The following is an 11,995-nucleotide window of genomic DNA, read 5'->3' on the forward strand; positions in this document are numbered from 1 at the left end:
GCATCGGCTGCAGCGCGTCGCAAAACACCATCGAATTCAAGTCAGCATGCATGAGCACTGGTGAGTGGGGATTTCTTATCTTTTTCCTTTCCCTTCCTTGTCCTTTCCTTTATCCTCTTGTCAATCCTTTCTTAATTCCGTCCCAATTTAAAGTCGGCAACCCATTTGTAGAGGCAAAAGGTCTACAATTGATCTTACGCTTCACCAAATGTTAATGTGCGGTGGTAGCATCAGGCGATCCACAAACTCCTCTACCAACTTTGACAAAAAAAACAACATCTTTTTATATTTTATTTCATTTAGTACATAAAGTACCAAGATTATCAAATTGTGTGTTTTTTTTTATTTGATAGCTGGTGCCTCCCGTCTAGTCCTATTTCAATTTGGTCTAGTCCTGACAGACTGAAGACGGTTTAGGTTTTTGTTAAAAAAGGGTTATTACATATATTTGTTACTATGCACATGCTACGGACGTAGCTGCTCCCGTAGCACGCTACGCTCATAATTCGAAATGATTTTCATTCAAGTCTTAATACTTCAAATATCTATAATATAGATTCCCCTAATAATGTATATTGCTAACAACTTTCAGCATACATTTGCTACGGCATTTAGTCGGAATGACGCTACGGCGTAGCAGTACCCGTAGCGTCATGCTACACATTTGTTCTTTAACTTGTAAGATTCGATTTTAACTCGTACTTATATTATCGAGGCCTTGAACCTTTACTATAACCTACCAATGTACTAATAGCGATACGATTCTGAATCGCGCAAGCGAAATGGTCTCGCTACACAGCATATACACAACTTTTAAATTATTTAATTGGCTCCTAACCGGCCAGCCAGTCTTGAATCCTGATGCAGGATCTCTTTTTCGATGGAGGAATTCCTTCCTTCCTCCACGGTACTAACGTCTAACTCCCCCCTCCCCCAGTGTACACGTGCTACGGCAGCTGGCAGGACGGGCCGCGCGGCTACGTCGTAGCGGCGCCCGTAGCGCGCTCCTCTACGCACCCGCGGACCTTCTGCTTCGTGTACACCACGCGGGCCGCTAACGGTGAGTGGATGTATATATGTGTTTGTTTATATGATCATTATATCTGAAAAATTCTACTTAGTAATATACTGCTCTTTTATAATAACAATTTTATTTAAAAAGGATAAATTTAGTAATTATATTAAAAACTAGCTGCGCGCCGCGGTTTCACTCGCGTAAGTCCGTATCCCGTAGGAATATCGGGATAAAAAGCTGCCAGTTTTCATTCCAGTTATCCGGCTATCAACGAACCTAATTTCATTGCAATCGATTCAGTAGTTTTTGCGCGAAAGAGCAACAAACACACACACATCCTTACAAACTTTCGCATTTATAATATTAAGTAGGATGTATTAGTTCAGAGAGCCTACTGTAGCATTAATGAGTATATGATAGACGAGAATCCATGGAATGTTGTCGCTCAAGAACCACGGGTCAGTTCATTGGCATCATTGTTATGTACATGTTACATATTATGTAGAACTAAAATGTAAAATTTATGTTTTTTTTTTAAGAGCAACTACAGAGTCTCTTGCCGGCTCTTCTCTGTAGAAACTGTCTTCCGAACGGTAAATGTAAAAAAATTGTCATAAGAAAGGTTTTTTCAGTAAGAAGTGTGATTGAATAAATAAATATTTGTGTTTTGAGTTATTATCCTCCTTATCTTAATCATGGGGGTAGCCAGGGGCTTATTTAGGAGGTTCTAATGATTAAAAGTACACAAACAATCAGAATGTTTGTTTATATCGTTTTTATTATAGCCTATAGTCCTTTCTTGGCATGGCATGATGATAACAATGATGATGATGATGATGTTCCAGCGAGCGGTGGCGGTGATACAGTGTGGCTGAGCGCGGTGGGGGGCACATGCTCGCGCACCTCGCGCGCGCCCGACGCGGCCTACAATCTCACCTCCAACGGTACAGCATAGAGTTATATTTAATCATTAAAATTGACATTAAACAAGCAATAACACTGCAAACACTATGCAGTTTGGTCGAAATAAGAATGTACTGTAATTCTACACAACTGCCTAACAGATGTAATCAGTTGATAACAAATCGCAGCCAGTCACAAGGACCATTAGCAAAAGGAGGGTAGTTGGAACCAACATTGAATAAGCAATGTGCGAACACCAAGGCACAATCCGTACGAATGCAATGCACGCAAATGCTAAACGAGTTTTGAAAAGTTTTTTTGAAAGAATAGAAAAAATTTGATCACGAGGCGGGATTCGAACCCGCGTTTCTTGCCTAACCGTAGCAACGCCTGGCCTCTCGGCCACCCGTGATCCTGCCACAGTCATCGAATCTCTTCTACCCTTTCGGTTTCATGTGCCTAAGGGGCACCCCGCGCCATCTATTGAGATGACTAAGAACCATCACAACCAATACGAAACATTATTTCAATGATTACAATATTGTATCGATGGAACGCGGCCTTTGTTAAATTTAATTTTTAGTTTTGACAAGCGACATCTGTATCTTGAATGACAATTTATATTCACCCAACAGAATATTAAAACAATTGATATCCAATAATATTTAATCAATAAATTCCAGGCACATGCGAACAGAGCAGTAAATACAACAGCCCCGCGCACAGGATGGCGCCGGCGGCCATCTTGCTGACGTCACTGGTGCTGGCCTGCATCAGATGATACTCTGGCGGGTGGTAGGCGAGCGTTTGGTGGGTTTACCTGTGCTATCGTTAGCTGTCTGAACTTGTTATGAGGGGTTTTTTTTAATTGCTAGGGCGTTTTTGATTTAACTAAACATTAAAATTAAAATACATATGATTAAATAATTTTATAAATTGAATGAATATGTAATACACAGAAATCAGTCAAGTGCGAATCGGACGCAATAGTATTATTGTTTTTAAAAAAAAATTACAAATTTTGCTAAATTTATGGCAACCCCAGCGTTGTAACAACGCAATTGACAAGTCTCTAACAATTTTAGCCAACAGGCGAAACACTTGAATATTCATTAAATAATCATAGCGACAGGTAAACCCGAGCGAATTATAAATAAAATAGCGCATTTCGAATCAGTGTTGCTTTGTTGTGATAAAATTTGGCGGGAATCATTTTCGAATGTTGCCAGCATTTGTAATGGCGGCTAGTTTACACGTTATTTATTATCTGTAGAATACAGATTTTTTTTTTTAATTGTCGCATGATTTTGATGATCGGGCGTTTATGAACGAGCGGTTGACACGCGGCGTTTATTTTTGTCTATGGGCAGATTTTGTTTAGGCAGCTAGTAACACGTTTATATTTTAAGACATATTTAAATTATCTGCAAATTTTATCTTGTATCCTAAAAATATCTGATAATTTTCCTATATTTTGAAACGAGTAATTATGTTTTTTTTTTCTATTATAATTTGTGTATTTTTTATTATTAAACCATCAATTGTAGTTTATTTATTGACAAGCAACGTCGCGTTCAAACATAAGTATCTAAAGCGCGTACTGAGTATTTAAACTTTGTATGTATGGTCGGTCTTTCCTATAATATATTATATTATTACAGACGGACGAATGTAAATATAGTGAAACATAGGACTTTTTATAAATATTATACGGCTTGTGCGATGGATATTTGAAAAAAAAAAACGAAAAATTCAACGCATTTATTTGCCATTTTTTCATATTAAAAATGTCCCTTTAAGTTCTGTCTAAGACGAATTTTTTGTGTTTTTTAGGGTTGTCACAAAACTCAGCAGCTATTTATTTTAAAGATACGCTCAATAATTATCGAAATAAATACATTTTTATAAACTAGGGGCAAATATATTATAGATATAAAACGCTTTTAAGTGTATGCTAATGCTAAGGTTAGATAGATTAAAATATAGACAGCTCAGCCCTGGTTTGTCCAATTGTTTTTGGTGCATTTCGCAATTTCGACATTGTACAAAACATCTAATTAAATATTATAATCCAGTAAATGCACAAATTTATATTCATTCATTCATTCGAAATATACCAGTTAAATATTAAGGTAAAATTATATGTAAAAGTTATGGAATTTGCGAAATGTACCGAACTTGTGTTATTTTTTCAAAACATAAACGAGGGAACAATCATTTTGTACATCTTAAAATGTAATTCTTCGTAATTATTGTATTATTTCGAACGTCTATAAACCAGTGAACTGTTTTTGATAGTGTTATTTTAATTTTGACAATTCAGTATTTCTTTTTGTCTCAAATTGAGTGTATTTAAACAAATGATAGTAATGGTTTATTTGCATTATATTTTATTTGTGTTATAATAGGGCTGTCAATTGGAAACATTTATTTTATAAGCGATCTATTCCTGTGTATATCACTTGCATTCAAGTGGAACAGAATATAATATTATAAATTCTAATGAGTAAAAAAGTTGGCAGCCCTAGTTTAAAGTGAGGCATCTTTAAAAAATAAGCTTTTTTGTATAAAAAAACATCCAGTACCTTAATTTTGTCAGCTTTTTTTTCATTTACGGCGGGCTACAAACAGTCAGACATATAAAATATTATGATAAAAAAGTTTAAAATTTAAGAATGATTATTTCTGATTTATCAACGCTTACTACTTTCTAAACATAAAACCTGACCAATAGTAGTGTTAAATATAATTGCTCATATAATAGTTTGGAATTTTATTTGTGATATAAAATATTTTAAGAATTAAAAAGTGTACATACTAGAAGAGAAGTTCCTCATGAGTTTTCTAACTTTTTTATTTGTTATCTGTATTATGTTTGAATAGTTTAAGAATTATCGATGCTTGCCTAAAATATTTCTAAAAGTATATTTAAAAAGAACGTAGCCGAGATGACTATTGTAAATAACTAGCTAATTCATATATAATTTTGTAATCGTAACACGTTTTTTAAAGTACAGGACGTCATGGAGATAATAATGTAGTTATGTCAACAACAAAAAAAGTATTCTATGTACGCAAAAGATTGTTTTTAATTTTAAAATCTATAATTAAGATGTTGATGCACAATATAAGTAATACACTATAGTCGTTAAGTGTGGGGGCGCAACGACACGGACGTTTGACAGCGCGCGTCCGCTTCGACGTTTGACACCCGACTTGACGTTGACAGGTGTCAGGGACGGCCCACGTTGACGGGTGTCATTGTGACAGCTCGTGTCGTTGCGCTGCCGGGGCCTTTGTTTTATTTATTATTGATGAAAAATAAGAAAATAAGCGAACCCACAATGTGAATAAATGCACTAACTCGTATGTAAAAACTGTATTACTGTATCGGGGATGTTGTTTCGCTTGTAAATATTTTTTTCGGAGGTTTTTTTGAGCTAAAGTCGGTTGAAGGTTTTTTTTCTCATTTTTTTTTTGTTTCAGTGTTTCTTACGATCGCCACGAGATACGATTTGTAACTATTAATGTAAGCCTATCATTATATTTTGATTACTGAAATATATTTGAAAATCATTTGTGTTTTATTTATTTTCCAACTAGCGACCCGCCCCGGCTTTGCGCGGGTGTACAGTTAAAGCGAATTACTTTAAATATCATATAACTAGCTAAAAGTCTAGCCTCGTAGAATACTCTCACTGACTTCATTCATATATCAGACTAAATTAAGAAGCTTTAGGATTCCAATAGATGGCGATAGTCTATCTATCTAATGGTAATAAATGACAATCTGTTACTGATAATACATCTCCATGTGAATTTATAGTTTAAGTTATTCAGGAAAGTGTCAGATAACACAATTATATAAAAAAAATGTACAAACAGGTGCTCAGATAACATGGATAGTGTTAGGTCACCCCGTTAATAAATCTATGTAAATAAATCTGAAGAGTTTGTTTGTTCGAACGCACTAATCTCAGGAACTACTGGTCTGATTTGAAAAAATCTTTCAGTGTTAGATAGCCCATTTATATACGGCTTTAGGATATATATGTACCACGGGCGAAACCGGGGCAGACCGCTAGTACGAACTATTCCTAACTATCTTCTGTTTTATATACTTCTCCCTTGAACCACTGCGCTAAGCAGATGCATTTAGTTGAATTGTAGTTGTTTTATTCGAATTTTTAAATATAATTTAATTTGTTTTTTTTATTTCAAAGTTAAAATATTAGGCTTGCATAAACTGCAAGGAGTGCACTCTAAGGTTACAATAACTCGTTGGGTCTCGCTGTGTGCTACTGGTGAGTGTACATACAGTACATATACATACAGCGTAAAATCCACCGCCTGTGCTTTATGATTGCCTGGTATATAAAATACGTGTTTGTTCAAAATCCGTTAATTAATCAATTAATTTTTTTGCAAATAAATAAAATACATAAATGATAGCCCTCATGTTCTGAATTCCTGGTACATTTTTGGATGTGTTTGCACTCTTCTGCTTGCCTTCTGCTGTCTCACTTCGCGTAGTGTGTGTGTGAGAGAGAGAGAGAGAGAGAGTACTGTCTTACAAGTATAGCGAATCTCCAACCTCTTGCGCGCCATTTTCTCCTGGTACGCATCGGAGTTTACATCCATTATTGCTGGCAACGGCGTTCGAGTGGATTTGAATTATTAGCGGAAAGAAATTGATTATCTCCTGTATATTTCTGCTTGCTTGGCCTACCGACGGAAATAACGACGATGTCTCTGAGTCAGAGCCCACCTCAAACTTCGACTAATTCTCAGTCTGAACAGACTCTCTCACACTATAAGTCTGACTCGAATCTGACTATTACAGCTGATAAACTCGTATAATATTCTTCTATATATAATACCCATGATGTCAAGAGAAAAGACTGCTAGCGATCCAAATATTACGATGCTTAAGCGTAAAAGAGATACGGAGGATGAGATTTCTCGGTCCGAAATCATGGAAACATTTTCCATTCTTAAAAGTGAGCAAGAACAAAAATTTAGTGCTCTTCTGGCAGAAATTAAGTGTGGTATTAATAGCCATACAGAGCAAAATAAAGAAATAGCCTCCTCAATTGACTTTCTTGGGAAAAAGTATGATGAATTGATTGCCAAAATAGGAGCGTTAGAACGGGAGAAAGATTTGGACCATAAATACATACAATCTTTGGAGAACCGTATAGAGTTGCTTGAACGACATATCCGTAGCTCAAGTATTGAAATACGTAACTTGCCTAAAAAACCCGTGGAAACAAAAGAAGACTTGATCGACATTATATCTAAAGTGGGGAATTCACTCAACGTGCCCGTACATATGACGGACATGCGTGATGTATACCGGATTAATACAAATAAGAAGGATTCGATTCAACCAATTATTGCGAAGTTCTGGAATGTTAAGTAAGTTCTGTTATAATATTCATTAAAAAACACGCAATTTACAAGTATAGTACCTCAAATCTAAAAATTGATGGTCCCATCAAACCTATTTTTGTGTCGGAATGCTTAACTTTTCAAACCAAGAAAGTATATAATCTTTAAAGTCGTAATAATAAGAAAGTGCATTACACACTCGCAAAAAGTTGTCGTCTCGTTGTTATAGGAATAGTTTAATAAATAATGTTTCATAGTATAATATGATATATATAATCTGTGGTTCAACGTTTATAAATACAATATACTCTGTCCACCACAGCACAACTACATTTATAAGCCTAGACCTTTCGGCCTTTCATATCAGACAGGAATCGTTCAGTTCAATGTTATAAAGAGATGGATTATAGGGCGTGCCAGAAATGGGCATACACACACTCGAAAAACATTACGCTCCTTCGGTGAGTTAGGTAAACAAATTGTTATGGAAATTCAATAAAACATCAAACAACTTTACATTGTTTTTATTTTAATATATGGAATAATCATTAACCCCATGTATATGTCATCCTATCACCAAATCGCGTTGTGTCTCTACAAACTATCTCCGTCTCGTTTTAGCTAGAGCACTAGTGTATCTCTCACTCACTCACTATTACAATCCATTATTTTTAACAATATCACGATATACAATGCAATTTTTGTTTATATCTAAATATGGCAATTGTCAATTTTGTTATTAAATTAATATTATATTGTTGTTAATTGTTATATTAATATTTTTTTACATAAAGCTGCATATCGATTAGATGACGATATGATATTATTTTGCACGATTGAAATCAATATACTTAAAATACAAACTTCATATCGCATAGATTTATAATCTGTGACTAATGTCTAGCTAAATCGAGATACAGACTATCAAACATTGAGCGTTTATCAACCAGCACTAATATTATTAACATTCCACCAAGATTTACGGATTTATTTTACAACTAAACGTTGCGTCTAAGCGAAATAATTTTTTAGCACTCTCACGAAATCCCGGACGAACGTCGCTCCAGCCCCAACTATAAATTCCTAAACGATATTCATTTACATATGGATCACAATTCACAAATCACGTAATCGTAAACTTAATTCGGCAGTACATAAAACATTTGTGACTAAATAGCCTATAATATTTGTTATCTGTAGTTACACTTCAAAACGACGAAATGGCGCGAAACGTCGTCCGTCCAGAAACGTCTCAACGCACACGCGAATAACATTCTACGGCAAATGCATACGAAAAAAAAAATAAACGAAAATTTGCGTATTTATATATTTGGATTTAACGTTCAACTAAATTCTATATACACAATTATATACCGCACGAATGGAATACAGGTAACATAATAAATATAAAAGCATTCAACGTAAAACGTTCTTTACAAGCACAATTAAATAATGAAGGAGGGTTTTCAAAATTTACATATAATTATTTACTTACAAGCGAGAGAAAACAAACCTAGGTATTCATTGTTCACAAACTCACTTCCGTATAGGAATCAAATGTTATTCAGCTAGCACATCGTCCTACGCAAAAATTATTTATAACGAGCAATGTTTGAAGGACCAACATTCATATTACATTGTATTTACTGCGTTCGAAGCGAGTTTAAACTGTCGACGCTCGATATTGTGAAATAACAATCTCTCATGATACACGTGAGACACACCGGCACGTTCAAATAAATCAAACTCTCGCAGTATCCATCGTTGAATATTTAAACACACCGAACTCACTGACGGCTCTAGCTTACGGTCAGATCAGTAAGCCAAGCGACATTCACGAAACCCGCAATGTAGTACAAGTGTGGTCCGTTCAATACATGGCTTTATCACATGGCTCTACGTACAACGAAACAACATCAGCGACAAACGAACGCGTAGAATCAACTTAAAATTATATAACACTGGATTGCGGAATCGTTTTCTCAATATCGATTGGACCATTATTAAATCGATTTTCTACATTACTGGCAGCTTCAGATTTGAGTGCGTAATCGGAATAATCGATACTAAAAATCGATTCTATTCGAATTAACTGTGTCGAACGAGAAAGCTAAGATGCGATTGACTTATCTTAAGAAAAAAAAATGCTATTTAACATTTTGTATAAACTTAGGCATTACTTAACAATATAACTTATAGTATGTATATTGCGTGGGTATTTTACATAGTCAATTAGAAATTAAAACTAATTTTAGGTCTTTAATCAAGGTCGTGAACTAATAACTAATACTTTTAAGTCCGTTTCAATTAGTCATTTTAATTCATTACTCCATTACATAAGCCGCGGTCCACTGATATATCGTCAAAAAATACAAACAAATCACATCGCTTTTTCGTTTACATCTTACTCTGAATACGATTAAATGAGTATTTAGTTTGTCAAGTTTTGTCGCGCGACGTCACCTAGTGAACCGCAGCCTTACAAAACGTTTTGGACACAAACTATACCAAAATACTTCTTTATGTTTAAATTCATCATGTTTTTAGTATTTCCAGCACGGTTTGTGAATACAGCTGTATTATATTGGACACATTTTCCAAAATTGAACAAGCAAGAAATATTTTAACTTCATTACAACAGATGCCAAAGTATATAGTGAGAAACGATAAATAAAATCACAGTGGAAATAACATTAACAATTGTGTTAAAAAATGGAGAAATTTATTAATTTTTACGCGTTAATTTTAAAAAAGGAAGCATACATTTGAAAAGGGAAGTATATTTAAGTCTTCATAGTTAACGGTCACTCAACGCGTGTACTGCGCGTTGAGATGACATGAGTGTTCAAACTCATGTGCAGTGAGCTAGGCTCATATGCGCTCATCGTGAGAACTCATACGCGCTGACGTTTCGTATTCGGTTAGAATATTTGTTTTCATTGGAAGCTTGATTAGTAATAAAATGACGTGTAAATAATTTGCTATATATAATATTAATTTTTTATATGTATTACTGGCTCTTACGTACGTTACGAATTCAACGATTATATTAATTAATATTATTTATACTTTTAAATATGTTTAGAATTAATCTCTTGGTACGGGTTACAACTATTTAAAGGTATTCAGTTGGTGTTATAGTTAATAAGAGAAAATAATCGAAAAACGACAGACAGGGCAGTCGGCCGTTTGGCCTCTCAAATAAGTTCCGGTTCATCAAAATAAACTGTCACAATCACGAAAATCATCAATTAGAAAATATCTAAATCGAATTGCAAAATATTTAATTCGCTAATCTCTATATATTTAACAATTGCTAATTATCAAAAATTTGTCTTAAAAGAGATAATTTCATTAATTGTGTACATAACTTTGAGCTTTCAGTTTTCGAATGGCAAATTAATTAAAAAAAAAAAAATCGAAACGTTCTAATCACGATATTATCAAAAGAGTTTTCTATATGATCCGTTCACTCTACGACTCCTAGCGTTTAAAAAACGTTCACTAACATTTTAATTTATTTACTAGAAGCTATTTTCGTCAAAATAGCAAGCCTAGTGTGACCCCGAAACGGCGTCGTATTTTACTGAAGGCAATTTCCGAACCAATGTTTTACTCGTACGAATAGTTCACAAAGTTTGTGACGATTTTTTTCTATAATGCATCAATAGTTTTATTTAAACTAAGTACAATAAATTAGATTTTAAAATAAATAAGGATTCTTATGGAATAAGGGAAAGGTTTTAAAAATACCCACAATTTTCTTAATCTCTGAATCACTATAATCAAATACAGATTTACTACAAAAATTATAAAACTGCTGTTCAGATAAGAAATAAATTGGAAGCACAGATAATGTTGTCATTGTTTTATACCGATGATTTCAAAAGGACAAGTTAATAATTTGTGATATATTATTAAACAGTCACCACCTATAAACGGATGGTCTTGTTAAACATTCTTGTAGTAAACCTGTTACAAAAATTTGTACATGGCACACGACGGTATTGACGTTTAACAGTTTTTTTTTACATAGCAACAATACATTAAAAAAAAAACAACAAACGACGTTCGCTCTATAACTTTATGGCAGTACTGAAACGTTTTGACGTTTCTCACGTCACTGTCAACATCAAACCGTCGCCGCCATGTTCGAATCGTTTGACATATAGCGCTGTCACCGACAAATCATATTTTATATTATTAGTTTCATTAAATAAATACGTATTGAGCTGTTGAAATTACACAAAACGAAACATTCGGAATAACAGTTACAGTATCATCGAAAGAATAGAACGGCAGCTAGCGCGGGAAGAGAGAGAATGTCATGCGACTTAGATTATAACAAATTGACGTTAAAATTTTATTGCCATAAAAACTTTGAACGCTGTGTTGTGGAACGAGCAGAGTTCGAGGCGCGCGTGACACTCACAGATTCCGGCAAACTCAAGCGCGTATTATTAGGGAATTTAAACAGATTTTACAACGATCGTTCTCTACCGCACGAGGTCGCAACAGCGGACCGCACAGTCCCGGCGGCGCGCCCGCCGACAGCCCCATACAGAAAGGGAATCATCGAGCGGCTATCGGAGCCGCCGCTCGACTTTGTACTCTCACGCGCCCGCCGACGCGGCGGGGGCGCGGGGCGGGGCGTGGGGCGCGGGGCGCGGGGGCCGGGCGGCGCGG

The 11,995-nt window shown here is 35.1% G+C and overlaps 1 protein-coding gene across 1 annotated transcript in view; it reads left to right on the plus strand.

The window, feature by feature from the left end:
- LOC119838063 overlaps positions 1–5,494 on the plus strand; it is a 107,601-nt gene extending 102,107 nt beyond the window's left edge. The window contains exons 11-14 of the mRNA XM_038363871.1: positions 2–60; positions 938–1,060; positions 1,861–1,959; positions 2,602–5,494. Of these exons, the coding sequence (XP_038219799.1) occupies positions 2–60; positions 938–1,060; positions 1,861–1,959; positions 2,602–2,699 (379 nt within the window). The 3' untranslated portion in view covers positions 2,700–5,494. The remainder of the gene's footprint in view (position 1; positions 61–937; positions 1,061–1,860; positions 1,960–2,601) is intronic.
- Positions 5,495–11,995: the final 6,501 nt, after the last annotated feature.

The sequence above is a fragment of the Zerene cesonia genome, unplaced genomic scaffold (genome assembly GCF_012273895.1).
Source record: "Zerene cesonia ecotype Mississippi unplaced genomic scaffold, Zerene_cesonia_1.1 Zces_u001, whole genome shotgun sequence".
Lineage (NCBI taxonomy): Eukaryota > Metazoa > Arthropoda > Insecta > Lepidoptera > Pieridae > Zerene > Zerene cesonia.